The sequence below is a fragment of the Protobothrops mucrosquamatus genome, unplaced genomic scaffold, assembly GCF_001527695.2.
Source record: "Protobothrops mucrosquamatus isolate PMUCROS unplaced genomic scaffold, P.Mucros_1.0 scaffold5496, whole genome shotgun sequence".
Taxonomy (NCBI): domain Eukaryota; kingdom Metazoa; phylum Chordata; class Lepidosauria; order Squamata; family Viperidae; genus Protobothrops; species Protobothrops mucrosquamatus.
In genome coordinates, this window is record NW_015391351.1 from 48986 (window position 1) to 61951 (window position 12966).

Consider the following 12966-nt stretch of genomic DNA (forward strand, 5'->3'; position numbering starts at 1 on the left):
AGCAACGGATGGAAACTGATCAAGGAGAGAAGCAACTTAGAACTAAGGAGAAACTTCCTGACAGTTAGAACAATTAACCAGTGGAACAACCTGCCTCCAGAAGCGGTGAATGCTCCAACACTGGAAGTTTTTAAGAAGAGACTGGACAGCCATTTGTCTGAAATGGTGTAGGGTTCCTGCCTGAGCAGGGGGTTGGACTTGATGACCTCCAAGGTCCCTTCCAACTTTATTATTATTATTATTAAGTTACAGCGGCACTGAAAATAGTTACTTAAGATTGGTCCTTGCACTTACATCTGTTGCAGCATCTCAGTGGTCGCTTGATCAAAAATTTGGGCGCTTGGTAACCAGGTTGCAGTCTCCCGGGGTCAGGTTTACAAACCTTTTCAACTGGCTTCCAACAAGCCAAATCAATGAGGAAGGCTGAATTTTTTTTTTTTGAATAACCACAGGAGTCACTTAACAATTGCGGTGATTTGCTTAACAGCCATGGCAAAAAAGTCATAAAATTGGTTGTGACTCATTGAACAATTGTTTTGCTTAATAACGGAAATTCTGGTCTCAGTTCTAGTCATAAATTAAGGGCTAGATGTATTGCAGTAGCACTTTCCTGGACATCCTAGCAAATGCCTTGCTAATCAGCTATAAGGTCAGCTAGATTGTGCTTCAGTGGATAGCTAAGCATCCCTGAAATATTTTTAGTTTGTTCTTAGCTGGTGGTGATTGGTGGAGCATGGGTCTCTAAAACCAAGCTTGAAACTTTCCAAAATAATGTGGGAAGCTGGGGTTTATCATCTGCCTTTTCTGGATCACCTGGACTATGATTCTAAGTAGCATGGTCACTTCCTGGTTTTAAAATTAACTTTTTAAGCATGAGAAAAATCATAAAGATTAAGGGACTTTGGGGGCTCAAGACTAGAAAACAACAATTTAAGGTCCTTGCTTTATTCAAATAAGTGCTTGTCTTCTTTCTTGTCTACCGTGCTGCAGGTAGTTAATCGTGGTGACCCATATCCACAAGAGGTGGGAGCTACTGTTCAAAAGGTGATGGAGAAACTCGGCCATTGTAATCCATATAGGCTTGTGTGGCAGTCCAAGGTATGTCATCCCAGGGAACTCTGATAAAATGCTTCTCCATCATTGAATTTGTTTGGGGTTTATTCAGTCTGAATCTGGCTTTGGCTTCATCTGCCAATTGTTATAAAGTATGTTCTGGTGCTATACATCAGTCAAATAAGACAGCTTCTGTTTCAGAGGTTGGGCACAGAAGAAGTTAAGGATGGTGATGACCGGTTAAGTACTTGTGTAAGAGATTACCAAGGAATACTAGGGTTGTCGGCTAGACTAGGAAATTTAAAAATATTGTAGAAGAACGAAAGGACATCACTTGTCTTTTGCTACCAAGAAACGGCAAGAACATGTCCACAAAGTTGACTCTATCTCAGTAGGCCCCTGAGCACCCTTGTCTGGGCTCCAAACTAATCAGTGTCAGGCAATAATTGGGTGGGAGAGTCTTAGCAGAGAATTCCAAGACTGGAGGCTAGTTGACAAATGTTTTCTAGAGAAAAAAGCAATTGAAAACTCCCAAGAAATCTATGGACGTGTCCATTAAGTTGTCAGGAATTGAGCTTGACTTGAAGAAGGTTCCTTTGTAGTTGAGAAAAATCTAACAAACAAAATGGAGGCTGCATCCTCCCTCCCCATTCCAGTCTTGTGGGCATGAATCCAGTTTGGATTCATGCCCAAATGACCCTCCCTGCCCTAGACAATGCCCATCAGGCCAAAGAATAGAAGCCGTCCACCATCTCCCAGTACAGCCCAAGGGCAGTCCTAACAAAGGAAATTGCAGCATAGAGAAACCCCAAACTTCCATCTTCCATTGATTGGTGATCTCAGTATTGCATCTTCTTTAACGATGGGCTTTCTCAAGTCTACTGCCCTCCTGAAAGGCTTTGCCTAACAGTAGAAATAACAGTAGAAATAACTCCAAGTACAGTGACAAGTATCTGCCTGTCAGGTGCAAAGGATTAGGGCCATTCATAAAGATGCAGCGTAGATGATTTACTGAAGCCTACATACAAAAATCTAGTCAACTAATGGTTAGCACTAAATTGGTTCAACAGAATTCACTTGGATATCTTGTGGTAACGCAAGGCTTCTAAACTGACGACATTTTTAACTCCACCACCACCACCACCCCGCTCTGCTTGCTCTTCTACACTGCCTAGCAAATCAGATCTCTAGGATTTTCATCTGTGTAGCCCTCAACGTCTATAAAAAGTCTTTGCTTTTTCATTATTTGGGATTCCTCTTTCTTGTAAAGCATATTCTCCTGTGTCAAACATTTGCATTATGAAATAATCCTCAATTTATGATCATAATGGAGTCTGGATTTTCTCTTGTAAGTCATGGCAGTCATAAATTGACTTTTCTGGTGATTGTTAAGTGAACACCATGGTCATAAAGCAAATGCCACAGTCATAAAGTGAATCCATTCATTCCTGTGGGTGTTTTTTGCTGGAAATTGACTGAACTGAAACTGGCAAAAAAAAAAAGTCTGTTATTCTGTTAAAATTCTTTCCCTTGCTGCGTTGTCTTTCCCCTAATCTATATGTTTTTAGCCCACTGTCATCTCCGTCATGATATAATGCAGACCTTGTGGTTTATTCAGAACCAGATTTGGGGATACAAGTCTACAGCTAACCTAGAAGAATGATTAGGATTCCCCACCTGCCTCTAACCAATGTTTGGAAAGAAGAGAATGTTTTGAGAGGGGATAGACAAAGCAAAGACTCATTGGAAAAGACCCTGATGTTGGGAAAGACTGAAGGCAAAAGGGGAAGGGGATGGCAGAGGTTAGATAGTGTCATCAGTGCAATGAGTATGAATTTGGACAAATTGGAGGAGAAAGTGAAAGACGGGGGGGGGGGCATGGTGTATTCTGGTCCATGGGGTCACGAAGAGTTGGACGCACTGTTGAACAACCACCACAACAATACTAAATTGTCGTTTCTAAAAACTCCCTTCTTTCTTTTGCTGTCGCAGGTCGGCCCAATGGCTTGGTTGGGTCCTCAGACGGACGACACTATTAAGGGCTTTTGCCAGAGGGGGAAGAAGAACATTTTGTTAGTTCCAATAGCATTCACCAGCGATCACATTGAAACCCTCTACGAGCTTGACATTGAATATGCGCAGGTCTTAGCCAATGAGGTAACGCCATCATTTTTCTCACCACGGTTTGCCTGTAGCTCCTTAACAAGTGTTCCCAAGCTTCAAGTAAAAAGGTTTAGGATTATTACAGGTTGGGTTTTCCCTCACACTTTCAACAGATGTAATACTACACAAAGGAGCTGTAAGTTGAAAGATAAAATAATGCATGTTTGACATTGGCTCAGAGAGTTGAGGACACAGTTCCATTTCTGACTCAGTGGTTTTCACCCTGGGGCTTTCTAAAGGTGTTGGCACTACAACTCCCAGGATTTCAAGCAGCCTGGCCAATGTTCATCTCCTGTTGGAAGGATAGGATAGTCCATGTGGACAGATAGGATTTTGAGGAGATGTTGCTGCCTGAATGACAATAGACAGTCAGGTAACAACGATTTCACCAAAGGCAAGAAAGTGAGGCAGCCCCACACCTTCCTTTCTAGCCTGCATAGCAGTGCTTCTCTACCTTGACATACTAGCTGGGGAATTCTGGGAATTGAAGTCCACATGTCTTAAAATTGCCACGGTCGAGAAACACTGGAATAACGAATTGATGTCGGCCTCTGTCCCAATCAAATGGAATTGGACAGTTGAATGGTGAAGAGGGATTTTGAAGGGGGACTATGAAGAGAGGCTTTTGAGAACGAAATATGAGAANTTGTGCTTGTGAAAATGAACTGAATTTAGCTCTAATTCCATTCCTATTGCTCTAGCGAAAGACTAAGCCTTTTTCCTTCTCTTATTCTTCAGTGTGGAGTTGAAAATATCAGAAGAGCAGAATCCTTGAATGGAAATCCATTGTTCGCCAAGGTACTGGTTCCCTCAGTCATGGAAAAACCCAATGAAAAAGACAAGAGGCAACAACACAAAACAATAATTCTTACTTTAAGATTCAGAGGTTTATTTTGCTAATAATTTGGAACATAGCAAACATGATAGCACAACATTACTCACATTAGTAACCCATTGCAATGAGGTCCAGTGACATAGCAGGTCCAGCAAGGACAGTTATAGGCCAATGGCAAATCAATCAGGTCCAGTCCCAACTTTGTATACTCTTTCTCATCCTAAGACCGTAGACAGATTGTCAGCAATCTTACACTTTCTGCTGACTTTTCTGCTGAACGTAACTTTCCTCATATACCCGTGTACATTGGAACCTGCATCCATCAGCTACTTTTAGTTCCCTATTTCTTACTGTTCCAGTCCTTATGTTCTAAATATATTTAAAACAAGCAAGCTTAGCAAAATCATATTAAGTAAAGTAAAATTGCAAATTGCAAAATTAAGCATAGCACAGACTTTGGTTCAATACTTTTTCCATGAGGCCTGATTTAGTTCACCTGAGCATAGAAGAACAATATTCAATATTTTCGTTTTCCACACTTATTTCCCTGAGGGGGGAAAATTATTTTATTTATTTATTTTTCATATTTCTGAACCGCCCATCTCCCTCAGTGAGGGAGAAATGTGGGATTCTCCAGAGAAACCACTACAGGTAGGCTCCTTTTTCTCTGGCAGGAATGGTTCTCTTTTGGTGGCCACGTGTAACATTTTTGGAGGGCCGAGGATTACCAAGTGGGTGGGGTCACTTTATCCATGGAAGCAGGCCTAGATGGAGGAATTCTGGCAGCTTCTTTTGCTTCTTCTAAAACGGGGTGTCAAACTGGCGGCACGCGGGCCGGATGCATCACACGCAGGCCACGCCCACCCCAGCTCCGCAAAGGCAAAAAACATTGCGACACGTCACGATACATCACGTGACGCGACCAAATTTGACACCCGTGTTCTAAAGTGTGATATGCCTATTATAGGATTTTCATGTGTTGTAGGCAAGTCTTCTATCAGTTCTCTGATTGGCAGGCTCTAATGGGCGCAGATATGGGGCCCAGGGATATCTTAGCTTCCCAGAATTGCTTTTCCTCCACTTACTGAGGCCACTGTTCACTCTCATTTACATTTCCTATTTTGGGACCTGTTGTATTTTTGTGTTGATGGAATCCTATCTTGCATATGCTCAGTCAGAGACAAATCCAATTTTGGGCCTTCCAGATATATTGGAAAAGTAATTAAAATTTTTAATCCCAGAACATCTGGAGGATGTTCACTTAGACCAGGGGTAGTCAACCTTGGCTCTTTTATGACTGGTGGACTTCAACTCCCAGAATTCCTGAGCCAGCTGGCTCAGGAATTCTGGGAGTTGAAGTCCACCAGTCATAAAAGAGCCAAGGTTGACTACCCCTGACTTAGACAGAGCTTGTTCTGGCTCCCTACTTGCTGCTTAATGGAGTTCTTAAACATAAAAATTATGAAAACAAGGGTATAAATAAAGGATTGCAATATTGTATTGAAAAACAATGGAAAACTTCTGATTAGCAAATTCTTGCTGATTCCTTTTTAAAGTATTAGTTATTCATTGGTATTCTCCCTCCCTCTCCATTTCAAGTACAGGTAGTCCTTGACTTTCAACCAGACTTTGTGACAAGCAAAGTCAATGGGAAAACTAGATTCATTTAACAACCTTGTTACTAACTTAACTGCAGTGGTTCACTTAACAACTGTGTCAAGAAAGGTCGTAAAATGGTGCAAAACTCTCTTAACAACTGTCTCACTTAGCAACAGAAATTTTGAGCTCAATTGTGGTCGTAAGTCAAGAACTATATATATAGGTATGTGTATATCAATAATCACGCTAACCACCGTCATTATGCTTAAAGTTTTATTTGCTCATAGACTAGCTTGCTAGCAGATTAGAAATTTATTGTGATCATTTTACTTAAATGTATTTTTTCATACTTTTCAGGCTCTGGCAGATTTGGTCTGCTCACACCTCAAGTCGAACGAACTATGCTCCAAGCAGTTAACACTCAGTTGCCCGCTTTGTGTGAATCCCACTTGCCGAAAAACCAAATCATTTTTTACTAGTCAGATATTGTGAAAATGTATACTGGCAGGTGCTATCGGGTCATTGGCTGGAGTAGAAAATACAGATTCTGTGAAAAGTGCCCATTTATTCTGCCTTCTTTTGCCCCTCTCAGGTCTGCATTTTGCTCTCCTTGTAGGATTTGCACAGAGGTGAAAGAGCTACTACCACTTTTTCCACTGCTTTGGTTTTCCTTGAGGAATTTTGCATTGGAAGGGACACCACATTTTAAGGGCTCCGTCTTCTGAGTTGCTGAAAATCCCCATTTTATAAAATTAAACAGAATGCATGAGGTTCTTAGAATTTGATGGCCTCTGAAGGAGAGCAAAATTTTGATTACTTGGACAGGTGCTCTAACCTTGTTGTGCCAGAGTGATGTTGAAGAAAATCTGTTCACTTCGTAGGAATTGACCCTCCTTCAAAATAGGGAAGCTTGATTCTAAAAGGACCATATCTAGGGTTTTGAGCCAAGGATGCAGGCTGAATGTCTTTACAGAAAGCCTTTCACAAAAATACTTGTCAAAAATATTTAATTCCGCCATTTTGGTAAGTGGTATTTTTTTAGGCAAACAGAGATCTGGCATTGAAGCTTTGCAACTTATAAGAGTCTGATGATGAAACCGTTTTAATTTTCCAATAATTTCAGCTGACATCTAATGTATAGATAAATAATTTGTTTGTTTTTTAAAAAAAGAATAGTGGGTATATATTTTTTAATTTGATATTTCTTTTTGTACACAGTCTCCATTTCCTATTTTCACCATGCAGAATGGAAGCAATGTCCCAATTGTGTTTGCAAAGTAGCGTTTTCTAAGGTATTGCTATATTAGTTTTTTGTCGTGAAAATAGCAGAAGGTCTTGCATTAGTTCAGTGTTTCTCAGTCTGAACAACTCTAAGATGGGTGGACTTCAACTCCCAGAATTCCCCAGCCAGCATGCTGGCTGGGGAATTATGAGAGTTGAAGTCCACCCACCTTAGGTTCAGGTTGAGAAACAATGCATTAGCTTAAAGCAGGGTGTCAAACTGGCAGCCCATGGGCCAGATGTGTCACACACAGGCCCCGTCCACCCTAGCTCCGCAAAGGCAAAAAACATCGTGATATGCCATGATACGTCATGTGACGCGATCGAGTTTGACTTAAAGACTAACAAACTATGTTTAACTATCAATGGTCTGAGCAGCACACAGTCACACTACTTAAAGTGGCACTGAGAAGTTTGTGAACCCGTTTGAATTCTCAATACTTCTGCATAAATAGGATCTAAAACGTGATCTGTTCTCCACACAAGTCCCAAGACAAGATAAAGAGAACCTAATCAAATAACTGAGGCAAAACCATTACCCTTGTCTACTTATTCATTGAGGAAAACAATCCAAAATTAATTTTATATACAAAAAGGGTTTGCAAACGTTTAAGCCCCACTGTATGGCCTTTTTTTTCTCAAATGCAGGGTCCTTTGCTACATCCTCCAAAAGTGCCTAATATCCCATTAGCCTTGTGCCAGGAAAACTGGCAAGTCTTTAAATAGCATAGTATGGAAAGTTGGTGGCTTACCAGTGAGTTAGTCATATAAATCTTGGATTATCTAGCTCAGTGATGGTGAACCTTTTAGAGACCGAGTGCCCAAACTGCAACCCAAAACCCACTTATTTATCTCCGGGTGCCAGGTGGGCATGGCCCACTGGGTGGGTGTGGCTGTGGTGGGCATGGCAGATTGGGTGGGTGTGGCCAAGGTGGGAGTGGTCACCTCGATGTTGCTCGTGGGGAGGGACGCCTGTGAGGGCCAGGCAGGGTTGAGGGAGATCCAGGTGGTCTCTGTGGGTGGGGCGGTGGGCAGGAGGCTCATCCTGTGAGGTGAGGCAGGGCAAGGTGAAGCAGGGGCCGTGGCGGTTGCTGCCTGACACCATCGGCCCCAGCACAAGAGGCCAGCGAGCGCATGGGGGCCGACAGTGTCCGTCAGCAGCCACAGCCTGTTGGCCCCTCGACCGGCGCACTCTGGGCCTCCGCAGCTGAGGAGGTGATGCGGTGGGTCGTTCCCAGAAAAAGGAGAGCATGCGAGGCCAGGAGGGATGGGACAAGGGGGAGAGAAACCAGCCATGCTGGGATGCATCTGGCCACGTGGGACCTCGGCAAGTAAGCGGGCAGCTGGTTGAAGAGGGACAGTTGCCATCTCTGGGGCATGGCACGCGTGCCCACCGAGAGGGCTCTGAGTGCCGCCTCTGGCACGCGTGCCATAGGTTCGTCACCACTGATCTAGCTGCTCTAGAACACAAACACCTTTCCTTGGAGAACTGAATAGTCAGAACTGGGCAACTGCTCTGTCTTTGGGTTATGATGATCCTTGGTAAGGCCCATGGGGTGGCAATACACTTTAATCCAAACCAAACCAGGTCTCTCTGGGGTTCCAGCTCCCCTTTCGAACCACACAGCCCTCTGGATGTAGACAACCTGCAAAGCACAGCAATCCTGCTCATGTCCTAGTCAATTATATCATGCGAATACAGCCATTATTGCAGGACTCTTCACTTCATTAGAATGTAACTCATGAAAGTTTATGTGATACATTTGTCAGTCTTTAAGCTGTCATGAGATTAAAGTTATTTTTCTGAAAATTTTAAAATTGCGTGTTTTTGGTGTTTGTATGAAGGATTTTTTTCCTGATTCCTTGGAAAAGTGCAGTGTGAAAGAAACGGGTAGTAAACACCAATTTCCAGCAAAAAAAAATTGTAAATTGGAGTCATGTAACTGCAGGATGCTGCAAGCAACTGTGAGTGTGGGCTGGTTACCATCCACCCAAAATAAATCACATGACCATGGAGGCATTGGAACACCAAATATGGGTTGTAATAAACCCTGGGAAGTTATAACTTCAAAAGGTCTCTAAGCAGCCAATTGTAAGTTTAGGACCACTTGGGATGGTTTGACTTCCTACTGTTTCATCCAGAAGGGGGAATCTGGATTAAAAACATCATCCTTTGTTCAAAATACCACTTCACCAAGAGGACATTCTAAGCTTGCTTAGTTTTTTTAAAAAAACATAACAAACTACACTACTAACGTCAGCGGTGCTTGGAACTGACTCTTGTTAATTGTTGACACTAAAGTTGTTATAAAAAGTTCCACAAAGCCAGGCTCCTCTTCCTTCTAATCTAGAAACTATAGAAGCTTCTTTCTCTTTGGATAAATAAGAATGACAGATTATTCTTCAGAGCTGCTTGATGGATCTATTTATCACTTCCAAGCCGGCAACCCACAGTGAGTTTCATAGGATTTGTATGGATGCAAATTGCCTGGGATTTAATTTATACCAACCCCAACACACAGGGCTGTGGTTGCCTGGAAGGTTGCACCTGGCAAGTAGAGGATTATAAATTTGTGGTAATGTGGCTAAGTATAACATGAGGCTATGTGTATTTAAATTGAAGTTTGACCAGAGAGGAGAAGGCGACAAGGTTAACATGAAAAGGGAGCCTGATTCTATCTGTGTCACTTAATCAGCAACCAGCTCATTAAAACAAAGTATACAGGGTAGCCTTCAACTTATTGTCCATTCATTTAACAACTTTTTGAAGTGACAACACTGCTAAGAAAAGTGGCTTACAACAGGTCCGCTCATAATCATCAAGTGTCCTTGTGGTCACCTGACTGCAATTTGGGTGCTTGGCAGGTGGCGTGTATTTATGATCATTAAGACACTGGGCTTGTGGGTCAGAAGCTTGGCAGTTTTGAGACCCAAGCACCCTGGGATGGATTGATCTCTTGTTCCTGCTTGAGCTACTGCCAACCTATCAGTTCGAAATCATGTGAGTAAAATAGGTACCATTTCGGTGGGACGGTAATAGCGTTCTGTGTACCTTTGGCGTGTAGCTATGCTGGCCATGTCACCATGAAAAATATCTTCGGACAACGCTGGCTCCCTCAGCTAAGAATAAGAAGAATAGAACAGAGCTGGAAGGGACCTTGGAGGTCTTCTAGTCCAGCCCCCTGCTCAAGCAGGAGGACTGATACCATCTCAGACAGGTGATTGTCCAGTCTCTTTTTAAAAACTTCCAGCAATGCAGCGCCCATGATTTCTGAAGGCAAGCTGTTCCACTGGTTGATTGTCCTCACTGTCAGGAAGTTTCACCTTAATTCCAGGTTGCTTCTCTCTTTGATCAGCTTCCAACCATTGTTTCTCGTCTTTTCCTCTGGTGCTCTAGTGAATGACCTGACTCCCTCTTCTTTGTGGCAGCTCCTCAGATACTGGAACACTGCTATCATGTCTCCCCTATTTCTTCTTTTCTTTAGATTGGCAAAACCCAAGTCCCGCAGCTGTTCTTCGAATGTTTTGGTCTCCAGGCCTTTGATCATCTTAGATGCTCTTCTCTGAATTTTTTCCAGACTCTCAACATCTTTTTTGTGATATGGTGACCAAAATTGGCTGTAGTATTCCAGGTGTGGTCTTACTAGGGTATGGTGGTATGGTGCTATGGTGGTATGGTGATGAGCACCACTCCACAGAATCAGACATGACTCGGCAGAGGAAATCTTTATTTGTAAAAAGAAGAGAAGGGAAGAATTGGGGGGGTGGGGGGGAGCCATAAAGCTGTTATATAGTAAAACCAGTATTACAAGAGTAGTCTTTCATATAAACGTGAAGTTATTTAATAAAATAATTAACATGTCAACTTGGAAGAAGTTAGAAAAACAGACACTAGCTTATAAACTAGAATATGCTGTCTAGGAGCCTAACGCAGAAATGTCCAAATGTATTGTTCAAATACAGAGAAAGGGAATTCTTCGGGCATTGTATAATTGGCCGAGAATGAGTCTCCTATCACCTCATACCCATTTCTTTTTTGCAATCATAAAAAAGGGCAATCATTGATCTCCATTCTCCTGTTCGAAATTGTTGACATGTCGTTCAAAGTCACAGAGTCGTTTGTAGAAAAATGAGCTTCCTAGAACAAAATGAACATGTGAAATAAATGTTGTGGAAAAAGAAGTTTCTGTAATGTACGACCCTATTCTGTGACCCTATGGATGCATAATTGGATCTCCCATAAAATAGTCTTGCGCCAATTACTGGATGTTTCAATTCCATATTCCGTGTTTCCCTACACTTCTGGAAACAATTTAGCACATTCTAGCCATCATTAAAAATAATTTACCCAGGTCCCAAAGGTCCTTTTTCAAGAGGCAACTGGACTTTGTTGTTTTTCTTTGAAGACATTTTGCTTCTCATACAAGAAGCTTCTTCAGATCTCTCCTGTTCTGTAAAAAAACTATTTACTCCTTTCTGTATTTTCTGAAAGTTTTTCTAATCATGAGTAATATGAATAAGGTAGTCCTAGAATTACAACTACAGTTTAGCCCAAAATTCCTGTTGTTAAGTGAGACATTTGTTAAGTGACATTTGCCCCATTTTATGACCTTTCTTGCCACAGTTGTTAAGTGAATCATTGCAGTTGTTGTTAGTAAACACAATTGTTAAGTGAACCGGGCTTCCCCACTGACTCTGCTTGTCAAAGGGTCACAAAAGGTGATCACATGACCACGGGACACGGCAACCGTTATACATAGGAACCAATTGCCAAGAGTCTGAATTTTGATCACGTGACTATAGGAATGCTACCATGATTTGTAAGTTTGAAAAATGAGCAGTTGCTAAATGGTTGTAAGTCGAGGATCACCTGTAAATATGCCTACTGCAAGATAGCTTGCAAAGTTGAGCTTTCTGGAGGAAAAAGCCTTAATGGCTATCAAAATGTTTTGAGTTCTTACCTGGGCAACATAAAGGGAAGAAAAAAAATTAGCTGGCTTTAGTTTTGTCGTGTTTGTTTATTTCGTCCATTTGGTCCATTTATATATCTCCCCCCCCCCAAACAAACGACTCAGGGTGGCCTGTAATTAAAACAAGGAAAAAGCAAGAAAAAAGCAATCACCTTTCATAATAAAACATGAAATAAATTATGCCCAGAGCAATTCAGCAATTGCAACAGTCAGTCCAGATGGGTTCACAAATGCTCCTGACCCAATGCTTGCCTGGGGGGTGGGTGGGTGGGGGTGGGAAACCAGTCTTCAAGGCCTTATGAAAGGCAGGCAGGCAGTCGTCTGAATTNACGCTGGCCAACATGCTGCCGTTCGGGCGCCAATCAGCAGGCGGACTGGAGCAGAGGAGGGCGGGGTTTCCCACCATTCCTGTTCTCTAAAGGGGCGGTCCTAGGGTTTGATGAGGGCGTGGCCAGGTTTGGGTGGGGGCGTGGCCAGGGGAGGGAGGTGAGTTCCACCACCTTTTCTCTGAGAAAAAAAGCCCTGTGTCCAACCACCTTATCGAACTTTCTGACATCCCCTTGAAACTGAAGCCATCATGGGAAAGGTGATAGGAGAGGAGCAAAGGAGCTCTTTTTCTGAGAAGCTGGTCCTCTATTCCTAAATTTCTGGTTTTTGTGGATCTATCAGGAGGAGATCTCTGGAAAGGGAAGCCTCACCCAGTTCCCCCAGCCTCTTATCAAAAATCAGCATCACCCCAAGGACAGAATTCACAAAGAACTTTTTTTAAAAAAAAATGGCATGGGGTGTATGTGTGTGTGTGTGATAGGAAGCAATTTGACCTTGCCTCCCACGAAAGCCCACCCACAACTGTTAATTTATTTGGTTATCTATTAACAGTCTCTAGGCAGCTTAGTTTTTTACGTTTAAAATTAAGTGCTTGATTGATTGTTTTCTGGAACAGTGATGGGAAGTTGTCCTATACTTAAGCCAATCCATTAGCGAACTCTCATTACTGATCTCTGCTCTGTGTGTTTATGGAGCAAAGGCATTCTGGGGGGTGAATTCAAATTCACTAAGCCCTGG

General features: G+C 42.4%; 1 protein-coding gene across 1 annotated transcript in view; it reads left to right on the forward strand.

Annotated features, from left to right (window-relative positions):
• The window catches only part of FECH (ferrochelatase), a 37892-nt gene extending 31700 nt beyond the window's left edge, over window positions 1–6192 (forward strand). The window contains 4 exon segments of the mRNA XM_029286874.1: window positions 991–1098; window positions 3046–3210; window positions 3955–4014; window positions 6008–6192. Coding sequence (XP_029142707.1) covers window positions 991–1098; window positions 3046–3210; window positions 3955–4014; window positions 6008–6142 — 468 coding nt within the window. The 3' untranslated portion in view covers window positions 6143–6192.
• Window positions 6193–12966: the final 6774 nt, after the last annotated feature.